At 37.1% G+C, this 16,128-nt stretch overlaps 1 protein-coding gene across 1 annotated transcript in view; it reads left to right on the plus strand.

Moving 5' to 3' along the window:
• Window positions 1-15,401, plus strand: part of LOC113233734 (protein LIFEGUARD 4-like) — a 92,692-nt gene extending 77,291 nt beyond the window's left edge. Inside the window, exon 6 of the mRNA XM_026468918.1 lies at window positions 14,880-15,401. Within this exon, the coding sequence (XP_026324703.1) occupies window positions 14,880-15,166 (287 nt within the window). The 3' untranslated portion in view covers window positions 15,167-15,401. The remainder of the gene's footprint in view (window positions 1-14,879) is intronic.
• The last annotated feature ends 727 nt before the right edge of the window (window positions 15,402-16,128 follow it).

Consider the following 16,128-nt stretch of genomic DNA (forward strand, 5'->3'; position numbering starts at 1 on the left):
ATTTCTCTAGGCTATACCTACAAAGTTTGAGGAAATTAAAACTCAGTAAATATCCAACTTTTAGAAAGAAAATAGCTTTCTCTAGTTTCTGGCCAATTTATTATTTTTGCGAAATGCACTTACTAAGGTACAATTTTAAAAAGCGAGATATGTTGTGTGTTAAATTCGAATTTAAATTATTTTTATAGGTACTAATCCAAGTCTTGTTTTTTGTTTGTATATTTGGCGGCAATATTTTTTAAATAGAAACTTGTCAAAATAATCTTGTCACTAAAGCTCAGGTACGTACTTATTTATTGAGTTAAGTTAGTAGGGCACATAATAAGATTGGTAGAAAAGTTTTGACAAGTTCGGCGGTCACCTCAACATGTTTTTTGCCTATTGAAGTTCTGGGTTTGATTACCGGTCAAGGCAATTTTTTGTTTGTTTAATATAGTTAAAAATTCAATGTAATTAGTAGGTTCGTAAGTAGGTAGTGTTTGTAAAATGTTATATTAAGTATTAACACGTTTTGTTATCTTGTTTCAGTCAGAATCTGAAAGCCATAGTGATTTTATGACAGTTACAGTTGACTGGATTGCCAAGAAATATCTTCCCTTCTCGTTTTTCGATGACGAAGATACACAAAAATATTTTCAAATAATATGCCCAAATTTGGTATTTCCTAAGAGATCGACAGTTCGAAGGATGGTTCAAGAGCGGTTTGAAGTATTGCATACGCATGTTAAGAGTAGACTACAAAAATACTCACGTAAAATGTCATTCACTATTGATGGATGGACGTCAATTGCTGGTAGGAGTTACTATGGGGTCACTATTCATTATATAGATAATGAATGGAAGTATCGATCTCTAGTCCTGGATTTTATTCCATCGAGTGGTCGACATACAGGGATGGATATTGCAAGGATTTTCCACAAATGTCTATTGAAATATACCTTAGCTGATAAAATTCAGGGTATCACAGTCGACAACGCAACTGCAAATACCAAATTCATGTATGAACTTGGAAAACTACTGCCACATTTTGATTCGGATAATCAACATTTCGATGCATTGCTCACATCTTGAACCTGGGCGTACAAGATTTATTGAATAACTTAGCGTTAAATTTTGAAACTGACAGTCAAGAACAAGAACAGCAGTGTGAAGACGAAGAAGAGCAAGTTGAAGAATATGTGCCAAATATTTCTGACTCAAGTAGGTACGGCTATTACAAAATTACGCAGTATTTGTAGTAAAATAAAAAGAAGTGAGATGTTGAAGAGGAAGTTCCAGTCGGCTTGTGAAACAGCTGGTGTGTCAACAAATCTGAGTCTCATACTGGACTGTCCAACAAGATGGAATTCCACACATGATATGATTGGATTATGTTTAAAATTAAAACCTGGCATTAACATATTATATGCACTTCTGTGTCTGATTTGAGTAATTTTGTAATATCAGAAATTGATTGGAAAATACTCGAAAAAATATATAAGTTTTTGATAAACTTTAAACTTCTAACAACGAAACTTGGTGGAGAAAAATATGTAACATTACCGCTAGTGATTGTGTCGTTCAATCTTCTGCTTGATAAAATTGAAGCTATGATAAAACAATTAGACGACAAACCTAATCGAACCGAAGTAGATGAGAGGCTCATTTTGGGTTTCCAAGCCGCCCAAAATAAAATGCTTAAGCATTATAGAATGACCAACTGGATTTACTGTACCACCTTAATTTTAGATCCAAGGCACAAATCTCAGACTTTCGATATGACACTATGGGGACAACAACTAAAATCTGAAAGCCTGCGTAAATTTGAAGAACTTTCCAAGGAATATAAAAACCTACACGCAGTGCCTAGATCTCCAGGATTACCAAGACATGACAATGAAGTATGTGAATATGATGAAGACGAAGACGTAATCGATTTTAATAAATTGTATGCATGCCCCTCTACATCATCTGGATCTGGTATTCAACGCTTCAATAACAATGAAGGTTCGAGGATTATCTAAATAAACCGAGGGCCGCAAGTTCGGAAGACATCCTACAGTGGTGGAGGACGCATGAATCGGAGTATCCGATTATATCCAAGATGGCCCGGGATTTTCTTTCAATACCGGCAACTTCAGTGCCTGCTGAGAGATTATTCTCTAAAGCCTCTTTAGTTATTAGAAAACGTAGAAATAGGTTAAGTGACGAGTCAGCCAGATGGTTACTTTGTATAAATAGTTGGTCGAACGAAATAATATAATTTTCATTCAAATAAATAATTAATAAAGCAAAAGATTCGTTTTTATGCTGTATTTTTACCCCAGACCCTCATTGTAGATAAACCTGCGGATTACGATACCTGCACCCGTATATTTTCATTTTTACGAGTTATAAGTAACAATAGGTAATTGCAAGACTTGCAAGACTTGCGAGACTCTTGCAGCAAGACCGAGACCAAGACCAATACCAGGTTTACCGACGCAAGACCAAGACTGGGGTTAGTCTCGTCTTGGTCTTGCTTTGGGCAACACTACTATTAAGCCTACTACAATTTTATTGAATGAAACCTTTCTATCTGTCGGTATCTTTCAAATGCCGGGTTCACTAATCTTTCACTTGCATTTTTCGCTTGCTTGCGTTGGCTGGGTACACGGCATAGAAATCTGCCTTCCGCGCAAAGGCGTTCACGAGTCTTCCGCTTTGCGTTGCGAAGAGATTTGCGCGCATGCGAGGTGCCTTGCCTTTGTTTGGGTTGTCGACACTCTCGAACCAGCTGCTGCTCTGTGATTGGCCAGTGGTGCTGTCCTCCGCAAACGCTCTTTGTTTATTACTCGCAGGGAAATATCAAGCTTGCTTCTATCAAATTCACGCAAAGCAAAGAAATCCAATGCAAAGCAAGCGGCCAGCGCAAGCGAGCGAAATGATAGCGGTAGCGATATTTGCGTATGCGCGAAATGAGTCACGCAAGCAAGCGAAAAACGCAAATGAAAGACTCGTAAACCGACATTAGTGTTGGGTAGGACATAAAATTAAAATGAGTTTGAGGGAGTACCGGTACAATGTCCTACTTCAAATGAGATGAGGCTAGTGGTAAAAGTGTTTGCACTTACGGCAACGATTCAACTGACAGGGAATATTAATTACACTTTCATAATTTCATGGTATCAATCAATTGGATAACTTAAGTGTTATGAATTGATATATTATAAATAAATGCTAATTTAATTTAGTACTATGGTAGTGTACGATCATATGATGTAAAATCAGCTAAAAGCGCAGGACCAATCACTGTTGCAATCCATCAATATGTACTGATACTATATATTTTATTTACTATTAATAAATTACTAGAAAATAAAGTGATTCCAAATTTATTAATATTGGTAAAGTTTCATTCCTAATAGGTACCCAATTACTTAAAAATTAAATGTAAAATGCAATATTCATCATAGTGTATATTATTTGTAAGTAGTACAAATTATGTTCTAGTCTTTGAATCTAGTATATTCATACACTCATATTTTAACAGATTTGATTTGATACAACTTACTTACTCTAGATAAACATTTACTAACAACAACAAATAGTAATTATGTAAATTCTCACCTTCGCTACGTATCTTATACTCGCAAAACAAGATTGCACATGCAGCTCTGCACTATAATAATTTTGTACACATAACATTACTCAAGTATTTAAACTTAATCAATACTTATCAATAATTAACACCTTTTCAAACTTTTTAAAGTAAGTAATCAAACCAATGAGATTTTTAAAGCAATCGGTCCCAAAACATAATTGTCGAAATAACTAAACTATTGCCCACACACAATAACACTTAGGAGGATGAAAAAAGTTTTCACGCGTTTTTTACTCAAAATTTGGCCGGTGAATTTTAACAGAATTCACTGAACAGAATCCAAAGAGAATGGAAGAATCTACAACAAAAATATAGGACAGTGACATTAACACTTCGTTTCATGCTCGTGAGCTCGTGTGACCTCAAGTCACAGTGACGTGCTTTGTCTTACTCACTTCCTCGAGTTCCTCGTTGTCATAAACCTCGCCTGGAGCGGTATTCTGTAATCGCTATCGTTATGATTCGGTATGGCTCTGATAGCAAAAGTCGTCCGTTGCCATGTCGACAACTTACCGATTATGCTATTCTGTAAATCCACGATAACGAAAATCGTTACTGCAACCGACGCGTACCGAAAGTGGTGTGACGTCAGCGTTTCATTATCGACAAAAAGACGAAATGGGAACATCCCGACGGGAGGCTATGTTTCTCGACCAATCACGATCGAGCGTTCAAATAGTTATTTACAGAACCCTAGAAAGGTCCGCGTCTTCACTGATGGATCTAAAACAAATTCAGGAACAGGTACTGGGGTATTCTCAGAAGACCTCAATATCAGGATATCAACACCGCTTGGTGACCACAACACAGTATTCCAGGGTGAATGCATGGGCATCAAGTTGGCGGCAAAAGCAATCATAGCGAGAAGAGTAAGAATCACTCCAGTCGAATACTCTCCGATAGTATGTCAGTACTTCAAGCACTGAACAGCTATGACATAAACTCAGGGCTCATTTATGAATGCCATCAAGCACTCATGGAGGTATGTATACAAAACCATGTAACTCTACAGTGAATTAAAGGACACAGCGGTTCTCGTGGCAACGACGCAGCAGATGAACTAGCCAGAAAAGGGTCGGAGACGGACGCTGTAGGACCAGAAACCATAGTGGGATAGGTTTGCAGGTGGGGTAGGTTTCCCCTACCAATGGTCCAGAACAACTATACACAAAGGTACAAAATCTTCACATAATAATACATGGACCACTTACGGTTTGTAGACAGGCGAGGGAAGCACTCCCAATGCTCAGTGCCAGTCTATTTCGAATAATAATTAAACTTAAAAGACAAGAGTTTCGCACTCTAACTGCCGCCCTAACGGGTCATGGTCCATACAATAAACACCTTTTCAATTTAGGCATCACAGACAGCCCTCTATGCAGAGCGTGCATGGAGGGGAAGGAAACGGTTGCGCTCATTCTACTAGTGCTCCGGCGTGGCCAACTACAGGGCGAAGTACCTTGGAGTGCCAAGTTCGCTCCCCGAAGACTTCAGCAAACCGAGGAAGCTGCTGAGATTCCTGGATGAGCTTGGGTGGCACGAGTAGGACCCTGCACCCACCACACGCAAAATAGGCGCTTTGACCTCAAGTTGTGGATACCAGCCCGTTACACCAAGTACCAAGTAATAGTTATTTACAAACACTCTTATCTATGGTTATTTAGTTTGCGCAAACTTTGTGACATTCAAGGGAAACTTACTGTTTGTTTGTAATATCTAATGTTTTGGTAATTATTATAGTATGCCATGTTCAATATATGAGACATCAATACATATTGATAAAACGCTGTCTATGATTAATTATTTCAGACATATATGTCACAGACTGAAAACACCTTCCACTATTAAGAGATTCACACAAACTAATTTTGAAGAAATTGTCTCATTTTCTTAAATGTGAAATGTTTATGAAACATCAGCTGGGAGTTAAAAAACAAGTCCACTTATCTTTCATTCTATTTTATATCTTTAAGTAAAAAATGGTTATGAAAATGTTCGGCATTTAGCCTGGCCTGAATCATCTGGCCTACGGCCCTTTTGGGAGAGAGGCCCGCCATTGTTACCTGTGTCAAGTTCATTTGGGGCATTGGCTTGAGCTTGAACTTCAGCTTGTACCTCGTCTAGGTCCACTCCAATGTTTTGCACTCTATCTTGAATTCTAATATTATGCAAGATAGCACACGCATTAAATATCTTACCTACTATCTCTGGTGCATACTAGAGTGTATTTGCCGATGAGACACACCTGAACTCAGCCTTGAGTACTTCCAAATAGCCTTTCAATCACACTGCGGACTTTGCACAGGTCTTCGTTATATCGAAACCTTGCAGTTCCAACAGCCTCATGTTTTAGAGGCGTCATGAGCCAAGGCTCTATGAAATATCCATCATCACCTACACAGAGAAGATTAAAAAAACTTCGTTTAGACAAGTCCTTTAGGCAATACGAGGTGCAAAGTCAGAAGAGCATGAGGGAACCAAAGTACACACACCAATAAGCTTACGTATAATGTGTTACGCTCTCCCTCACTGTAACTCCTTTTCAATGCCCGGTGCACTGAGCTATTCTTCCAAATGAAATAGTCGTTCCTAGCACCAGGATAGCGAGTGTTCACATTTAATATTTTTAAGTCAGGATCACATATCTGAAACAAAGTATACTTCAACACATAAGCATAACAGCTAAGGGTTCTGTATCTTCACAAGAGAATAATTTATATCAAATGCTAACAACTTACTGCTTGGATATTTAGAGCATAGTTCCCATGATGGTTGACAAAAGCCTCCTCATGATTTCTAGGTGCTATAATATTAACATATGTGCAGTCAATGGCTCCTAGGGTGCCAGAGAAGGGCTGCCTTGCATTCATAAATTTGGATTTTGCTGCATGACGCTCCTCTGGGGTCATGGGAACCTGACATGTCGGTGTAGCATGCGCCTATTGAGGGCTTCTTTCACATCTTTTAAATTGCGGCTCGCTGAGGGCTGGCTCAGCCCGAGTTCCCACTGCTCCCCAACCGCGTCCTGGTGGCAGCCTTTTGCGTAATATCTAAGAGCTGCAATAACCTACAGCTCTACCACAAAAACAAAACAAAATGTAATAACAGCAATACAACAGATAAATGAATGGACAAATTTTCAACAAGTAAATATTTTGTGTTACCTGCCGTTCCACGGACAGGCCACTAAACCTTTGCCGCTCTAAGTCCGGCCTCAATTTTTCACAATATTCATTGTCGAGTCAGGAGTCAGGCGAAACAGATCAATGAATACATCATTATCCATATGAAAAGGATTTTTGTCAGCTTGCATTCTCTGCTTCTCTGCTACCCTGTCTGCCCGCCGAGCCCTGTGGTCCTCAACCATTTCATCCAGTTCCAGAAGGTAATCTAAACCCACATTACACATGGCTGTGACAAAAAAAAAACAACCATGAAGCTCGCAATACATGGTACAAAAGCTACACATGGATAAGGCTGACCAGTCAACTTCATAATCTGATCTCAGGTTTTTTTTATTATATCTGGTGACGGGACGAACAAGCCGTGCGCCTGATGGTAAGCTACACGTCTGTCTATAACAGTTGCAGTGCCACTCAGAGCTTTAAATCGCAAAGATCTGAGGGGTACTGCTACTGCGCCCGCCACCCTGAGACGTGAGTTGACAAGTCCCATGTGCCTGTAAGTTCACCAGCACCCTTACCCTTCAAAACCGAAACACAGTAATGCGGACATTACTGCTTGGCGGCACAAATAGGTAAGGTAATGGATAAGGAGCTCTACTGTTATCACGTAGTCCAACAACAATGATTTTTCTAACTTTGATAGCAGTGCATGTTAGGTACTTGATGTAAATCGTAACTCTCAGTCAATTGAAAATAAAAGAGAAAAGCAGGAAACAGCAACAAGATGAGAATTTACTAGGGAAACGTCTCTCACCTTAACCTCTACAATCGCGGCATCACGACGTAAACAATAACAAGTGATTACAACACACAACCAAGACCAATTCACTTTCAATTACGAAACATTTTGGCTTACCTTAAGGCAAAAAGTGAATTTTTTCCACTTAATGTGATCAAAACACAAATATCTAACAGTGAAATGTAAGAAGAAAGCGCGTCGTTAAGAATACCGACGTAAACAGAGCCCTCGAAGAGCGGATAAAAAATATCGAATCTTAACGAAACTTAACGAACGTATCGAACCGAATTGTCGTTATGATCGGTTAAAGTAGTACAGAATAGCATTTGTCGACATACGAATACGATATACGAATATCGAACAGCGAGTCTCAACGATTACAGAATATCGCTCCTGAACGCCTCAACACTCGCGCTCTTTCATTCATTCGAATTCGAAATAGTGTGACATGAGGCTATGACATGGGTGAGGTGTGAGGTGGGACATTTTTATGACATGAAGTGTTGTGACAAACTAACCAAGCGAGTGGTACAAACGAGTTGCCTCGTGTGAGAGTAACTCAATACTACCCGGCATAACGCATGGAGCGAGCGAACAAAGTTTAAAAAATTAAAAAAGTCTTTCCTAAATAAACATATTATCAAAATGATTCGAGCACGCAATCGCGCAGACGTCGTGCAAGTCGCACAAAAGTCGTCTTTTGGCGGCAAAACAATCACAACCACAACGTTACAACAAAAGTCAAAACTTTCGCCGCCATTATTATTTTATTATTTAGATTAGGGTGTAAGGTTCGCGTTCTGGAGGTCGTGTGTTCGATTCCCATAGTTGGCTGCTTCCATGGTGTAGTGATTAGAGTTTAAGGCTTTCGTTCCGGAGGTCGTAAGTTCGATTCCCATACTTGACTGCATCCGTGGTGTAGTGGTAACGAGTGTTAAGCTTTCTTTTCGGAGACGTGGGTTCGACTCCCTTAAATGACTGCCTCCTTTGTGTAATAGTTAGTGTTAGGTTTTCGTTCCGGAGGGCGTGAGTTTTATTCCCATAAGTAACTGGGTATAAAGTATCTTGACGCGTAATCAGACAATGTCAGTTCTTGTACTGTTTAGTAGTTTCCAAACGATAAAGTTGGATACTTGAATATGGTTTTCCTATGTTACAATCTCAGATTACAAAACAATAGGCAGATTGACCATACGCAACAAACGGTGTGAAACCGCTTTTCATTTATTGTGTGCGTAACAACTAGGACGGGCGCTGTAGGGATATGCGCATTTGTGTGAGTGTAAGTTGCCAAATGCAGCGACAAACTCCCGCATTTTTTTCTGTTGCTTTCTATAATACTAATGTTACAAACTGGAAATGTTATTTTGCTACATGGTACTTAAGTGGTATTAGGATAACAAACAAATAATATGCAATATAAGTTAATGTTTAATTGTTATTATTTCATTTACATCACACAAAAGAAAAAATATTTTATTGAGATATTTTAAAATTGAAAAATTTTGATAATTCATAACATTTATTACAATCACAGTTACACAAGATCTTAATAACCTTTATTTTGTACACATTTTTTATAATACTACCGTTTCGCGTCTATACATCGAGTATTCGTTTCTGATATTGACATGTAGTGCAGTCGCACCATTAAATATTATTCGATTTTTTATTAAATTAACCTTGTAATCAATTCCATAGCATTGATGATCATCTTCTAATTGGACAAAAATTGTTTGGTTCCCAATGAAACTCTTTAGACCCTGTGAAGTTATGTATAAACACATTATAATATTTTATTTTATTGACACGTTTCACGTTTTCTTTCAAAATCACTCTGTTTAGGTATGACATGTGCACACAACAGTGATATTCTCCGTATCTATAGGCCTACATTTTCTTTTGTGTACATAATGGCTATTAGACATTGCTTTGAGAATAATTTAGGTAAATATGAGTTACCTAAACAATTTTGGACCGCTGTGAATGGGCCATCCTGTAGGTATGTATATGCATACATATATTATTTAATTTCTACATAAAAGTATAAATTAATCGATGTTCCTATCACCCATGCATATTTATCTAATTTTTAACAACCTTGCTCGTAAAGCTGATGTAATTCCACCGGGTTTAAATATGTAAAGCGGGTCATAAAAAACGTGTGTGTTACCAAAGCAAATAGTTAAGTTATAGTCCATACAAATTCCATAACAGTATTATTTGCCATTTCAAATATGGAACTGATCGCCGCCGCACGACTCCAGCTAGTGAGCAGCGCGCTGTTGCTATTCAAATTTCGAACAAATCGCCGCGCGGCGCCAGTCAGTAGGCAGCGCTAGCGCGCTGTTAAAATGGCGGGAAAGCAACAGTGTGCATTCACAGATTGAGTTTATTTAAAAAAAAAAACAGTTTATTTGGTAATTTAAAAACTTGGCTGCATGCTCTAGCGTCTTTGCCAACATTTTCACGCAGCCACGGTAGAAAATAATCCTCGCGCCATTTTTCTCAAATTTTCTTTTCTTTGTACTTGTATTGTGAATATCTAAAAATGACAACTTTCAATAATGAAGATGAGCAATAATATTACTTCAACTCCACCGGATATACTAACAGAAGCGCGAACCGCATGCGACAGCTTGCTGCCGTCAATATCCAAGGATAGATACATAACCACGTATGAAAATTTCTTGAAGTGGAAAAACATGAAAAATGCCAAGTCATTTTCCGAAAATGTAGTTTTGGCGTATTTTAATGAACTAGCTAGTAAATATAAGCCTAGCTCGTTGTGGACAACATATTCTATGCTGAAAAGTACCCTCAAGATGAAAAATGGTGTCGATATTAATTTATATACAAATCTAATTGCATTTTTAAAGAGACGCTCTGATGGTTTTATAAAGAAAAAATCTAAGGTACTGTCAGTAAATGACGTCGAAAAGTTTCTAAAAGATGCTCCAGATAGCCAGTACCTGGCAACAAAGGTCAGTTTGCCTCCTTATTTTATGTATTGGTCTACCTACTGTACAATTGTACATACGCTTTTACATATTTTTTTAACGACTGTCTGTAAGCTAAGTACCTATACCTCATCTAACACATTTTTATTTCTTTTCAGGTTGCGTTAATATTTGGTATTCATGGTGCATGTAGATGGCAAGAGCTTCACAATATTACCACAAAAGACATTGAAAATCAAGGCAAAATGCTTTTAGTTAAAATCCCAAACACTAAAAACAAAATACCCCGATCTTTTATTATCGACGGCCCATTTTATAACGTGGTCAAAAATATGAAGCTCTGCGTACGACTAAGACAAAAAGTAATCATTTCTTTCAGAATTACCAAAAAGGTAAATGTACTGCGCAACCTATTGGCATAAATAAATTCGGTACCATGCCAAAGGAAATCGCCAAGTTTTTAGGATTGCCGGATGCTGATTGTTATACAGGGCACAGCTTCAGAAGAACGTCAGCTACGTTACTTGCTGATTCTGGAGCTGATATATTGACTTTAAAGCGGCATGGCGGCTGGCGTTCTAACGCAGTAGCAGAATCTTATGTACAAGATTCCATCCAAAACAAAGCAAATATAAGTGCCAAAGTAACTCAGGCAATAAATTTGGAGCCACAAACGAAGAAGTTTTGCCCTGAGCCGCGCCCCTCTACTTCTACTGATGACACTTTTTTATTTACAACTAATGACGAATTACAATGCTCTTCTGCCGCCTTTCAATAAGTTTCGTCGTCTCCAACATTTACCCTAACACAAAACAATGACATTATGAATAGTAATAATAATAATAACATAATTAAAAAACCAACTACAACTACGTATCATTTTAATAATTGTAATTTCACTAACTGTTTCAATAATTAAAAATGAACAAAATATAAAATGTTTTTTTCTGTTTCCTCGCAAATGTGTTAAAAAACGTCGTACGATATACGTGCGTATTGGTTATAACATCTTTACGCACTAATATCGTAATGTACTATTAAGGAAGCTCATTTCGATATAAACTGGCAACACATACGCATTTATGCCGAGGTTTTGTGTTCCGAGTGAATCTCAAATAATATTGGGTAAATAAATTACAAAACAGTTACATAATCAATGGTTCCCTGTGAAAAGATATTCAGTCTTATTTTTCTTGTTTTTGGGGACAACTTTTACAATGTTTCAAACGACAAAATTGTACAATGTTTCAAACGACAACGTTTTTAAACAAAATAGCTAATCACTCGTGACGTGCAAACAATGCGACGCTTTGCTAAGTACTGATGCGGGTTTGTATTCGCTTTTGAATTTCTATTTGCTTTGGTGGCTTCACTTTCGTGTTCGGCGCGCTCCATCTGCCTATTGTTTTGTATCGGAGCTCCAATGGAGGTTACAATATTGTGTAAAAATGAGAAACACAACTTCTTGCACTATTCGTTTATTCGTATTTTCAAACTAAAAATCTACAACAGAATTGAACATTTTACCAATATTACACAGTTTTTATTAACTACCCCTACCCTACTACCCCACTATTCAACACGAAAATGACGAATCAAATCCTATACTCAATACTGATTAGACTAAACATTTGTACATTAAAACCACAGTTAGATTTACTTATAGTAATAAGGATAATATATAATTACATGATGTATAATTAATGAACATTAATAATCAGGCTGTATAATTAAGTTCCTAAACGGTAATATTCAACATCACATGGCTACTCAAGTCCTATACTCAGGACTTGTTCAAATCAACAACTGTACTCATTATCTATCTTCTATATCATTATGATTATTACAAATACATTGTATAATTAAAATTATAAAATGCTTACAATTGATACCTACTTTTGATTTGCGAAATTTTTGTCCATGATGTAACTAATACTAGAGGAGGGTCTTCTTTTAAAAGAATAGTAATGATTTCGATTTCACCTATGTACTTATAAATAAGTACAAATAAAATGCTTAATTAAATTGCCTAATATTTTGGAAACGTAATCCTAATAATCCAAAATTTGCGTTTCAGTCTGCGTCCTTTGATGTGCTGCCGCTGCAGCACTATTTTTTGTATTTGAATTTTTTATTAGTTCTAACTGCCGCTTGCGTTGTGATGATTTAATAGGTGTTGTCGCTTTGTTTCCTAATTTTCATACGATATGTCTAGGTTCAGTAATAGTGATTACTATGAAATGATCTTGTGCATAGGCGCAGCCGATGGTAGCTTGCGACAGGCTCGCCAAATTTTTTTGGAAAAATTTATGAATGACGTCCCCGAAGATCGACGTCGACCATTTCCTATCCTGGAATGCTTCAAGAGGATGGTAATGCGATTACATAGTATGTGGAGTGGAGACCTTGGTGCCAAGATGTATACTTTGGTCGGGCAGATGCGGAGCTTTTTTCGAAGGTTTTGGTACTTTCTGATATTCACCAAATCCACCCAACCATTATTCGCATACATCACTCTTATGCACCCGCTCTTCTGGGAGAAAAATGCTGGTCAAAAAACCGAAGATTCACTTGTATGGTAGCCATCTTGGAAAATGGCGGAATCCAAATTTCGTTCGCAGATATACACTATGAGCCTCCATACACGATCGGATGTCAAATTTCAGTCGGATCAGAACACATTTATTTCCGCCATCTTGAAATTTTTTTTACTGCAGTTGACTCGTACTATTCTGTACGACATTTGTTTGAGCGCCTCTCATCTATCTTCAATTCTCGCCTAGATGTAGGCGTCGGAACATAGTGGACTGTGGAAAATGTATGGCGGCCATATTGGACTTTTTTTTCTCTATGGCGGTAGAATTAAAAACAATTTAATTTTGAGCTCCCATAATAATCTTTATTAATTAATTACTTACAATAATTCAATTAGCGTAATTGCAGTGATTTCATATAGTATATGGTGTCAAAATCTTGGAACTAGTGTTATCTTCACAGTATATGTGCAAATACTAGTGTTTTAGCATACTGTCCTGTCCGGTACCACTGCCTCTACTAAAACACTATTCGCTGTGTGTTTAACAACCTATAACAATGGCCAATTTCACAACAGTCTTAGAAACTCAATTTTCACTTGAAGCCAGGCTATTTAAGAAGATGAACGAGCAGAAAACTCAGTGGAAGGCTACTACATCACAACCACAAGTAGAGAAATCACAGTCACGTTTGTGGGATGAATTTGGTGAACTCAAATCTGAGGTATTGTCCATTCTACAGATATTGCGTGAACAAATATCTCACCTCTGCAGATCTGTCGATGACATTGAAATGAGGCATTGTAGGAAGTATCTACTTGTACGTGGCATCCCGGAGGCTGTTGAAGAGAATCTTTCCCAGTTTGTTGTGGATCTTTTTAATAATGAACTGGGCATGAACTAATCACCAGAGAACCTTAGTGCTTGCCATCGCTTGGGCAGTTTGACAGGCAACAGGAAATGCCAGCTAGTGTTGATGCGTTTCACAGAGCTCTTATTGTAAGTTGCTGTATGGAGTAAAAAGACAGCTTTGAAAGGTACGCCCCATACAGTCTCAGAGTTCCTCACTCGTCAGCGGCACGCAATGTTTATCCAGGCACATTCACGCTTTGGTATCAAAAGGTGTTGAACGAAGGATGACAACGTTTATGTCAAGTTGAGGGATGGCACCAGGCGGAGGCAGGCTTATTCACTTCAGAAGAAACTACTCGTATATCATCAACAGTTGCGGAGATTCTGTAAAGTATTTTTTTAGGACGGCCATTTGCTTACACAAAAGCTATTCATTTAAAAGCGAGGTTTATAAAAATAGTTTTTATAATTCCTAATATAGTGCACTCCTGCCACTTGGCTCAGTGTAGGTACGTCGTTACAAGGTTGTTGATTTTTATGAACTGTCACAGGGATCATCCAACAACAACATAGTCAAATGTGGTATCATTATTGTTAGCGATTTCTCAGAATTCAGTATAATAACATTGCGTTTCGCGCTATGCTGCGGTTCACTGGCGGTTTAATACGTCTGACATGTTTGTCGTGAATAGAGTAGACATTGGTCTTTTCTTACGAGTGAGCAAATCTATCAATATTATTATGGGGCCAGTATGCGCTACGTGCTACTTTTTAAACGATTAAACGATGACTCAGTTTTTTAAACATTAATTAATTCTGTACCTTAAATTCAATGCAATTTAATTCTTAATTAATTCATTCATTAATAATAATTTTCTGTCAATAAAGTGAAATAGAAATGTTAAATAAAAATGTAGGTAATGTTAAATTATACTAAACAAAACTACCTTTTTTATTTTATTATATTGTGAAATTCTTTTGTTTCAGGTATGCATATTGCATACATCTCTATGTTATCAACAAGAGGCCTCACTATAGATTCCCTTTATTATAGCATTTCCTACGTAATATCCCTAACTTTCTCGATAGTTTTAGTCCAATGCACACAACTCCTGATGGATGGTAAATGGACATACATTATATCACCCGCGGAGTACGTCTTCGCCGCATCAAGCTTGTACGTCAACATAATTGGCTGTTTCCAGTTTTTATTGTCTGCCTTCAGGCCACGCCGAACCCAACAGATCCACCGAATAATCGTGCATGTAACATAAATGTACGTGTATAAAGGAAATACTGCAACTTTACAGGAGCAATTAAAAACTTAAAATTAAATAATTACTCTCTGGTGATTAGATATACTTAACTACAATGTATGACCAAATTAAAGATAAAAAACACAGTATCTTATATTAAAATATAAAACTCGGAACTCGAAAATATAGAGTTAGTTTATCAGAAATTAATAAAAAAATTCTTTAAAATTTCTATTCTCGTAAAAAATACTTTGGCGGCTGTTCCCTTGTACTGTTTACACTATTATTGATGGGAATAGTTATATATTATTTACAATGTAACAAATTACTCTGTTTTACTGTGGATATTTAAGATTGGCCGTGCGAATATTACATATATGGTTATTCTAGTAATTGGTCATAAATTTTAAAGTGCAAAAATGCATTATAATTTAAAAAAAATTTAAAGATTCCCACGAACAATATTACAAATTTAATTTATTATAAATATGCAAGAGTAGATAGTATAATACATATATGCAATACTCGTGCGAAATTGTCGATTTCTTTTTATTTACAGTAACCAATAATTATAAAATTCATTGGAAAATAAATCTGAAAAAATTATGAGGTGTATTTTAAGCGGGAAAATCCAAAAATAAACAAAATACAGTAAAAGCTTTTACAGGTTTATTCGGTGGAACCGTCGAAGTAACGATTAGTAGTATAAAGTGTTCTAGCTACCCATAGCACAGGGGATCCTAGTTTGGGAGCTAGGCACATCTATGTACCTATTTTCCTGTATGCAATAAAGATATATTTGTTGTTGTTTTTTGTTTAACATGCGATTAGTAATTGGTTATCTGGTCTGTGTGCTCAAGTGTATTACACACAACATTTGGGAGCTCTTTAGAGGAGATGAGTTAGAGTTAATAAATCTATCAATTTATAAATATTCTCTTTAGATTCTAAAATCAAAATGTGTAACTTGTATAGCATCC

This window comes from Hyposmocoma kahamanoa, unplaced genomic scaffold (genome assembly GCF_003589595.1).
Source record: "Hyposmocoma kahamanoa isolate Upper Pololo Valley unplaced genomic scaffold, ASM358959v1 80, whole genome shotgun sequence".
NCBI classification, from domain to species: Eukaryota; Metazoa; Arthropoda; class Insecta; order Lepidoptera; family Cosmopterigidae; genus Hyposmocoma; species Hyposmocoma kahamanoa.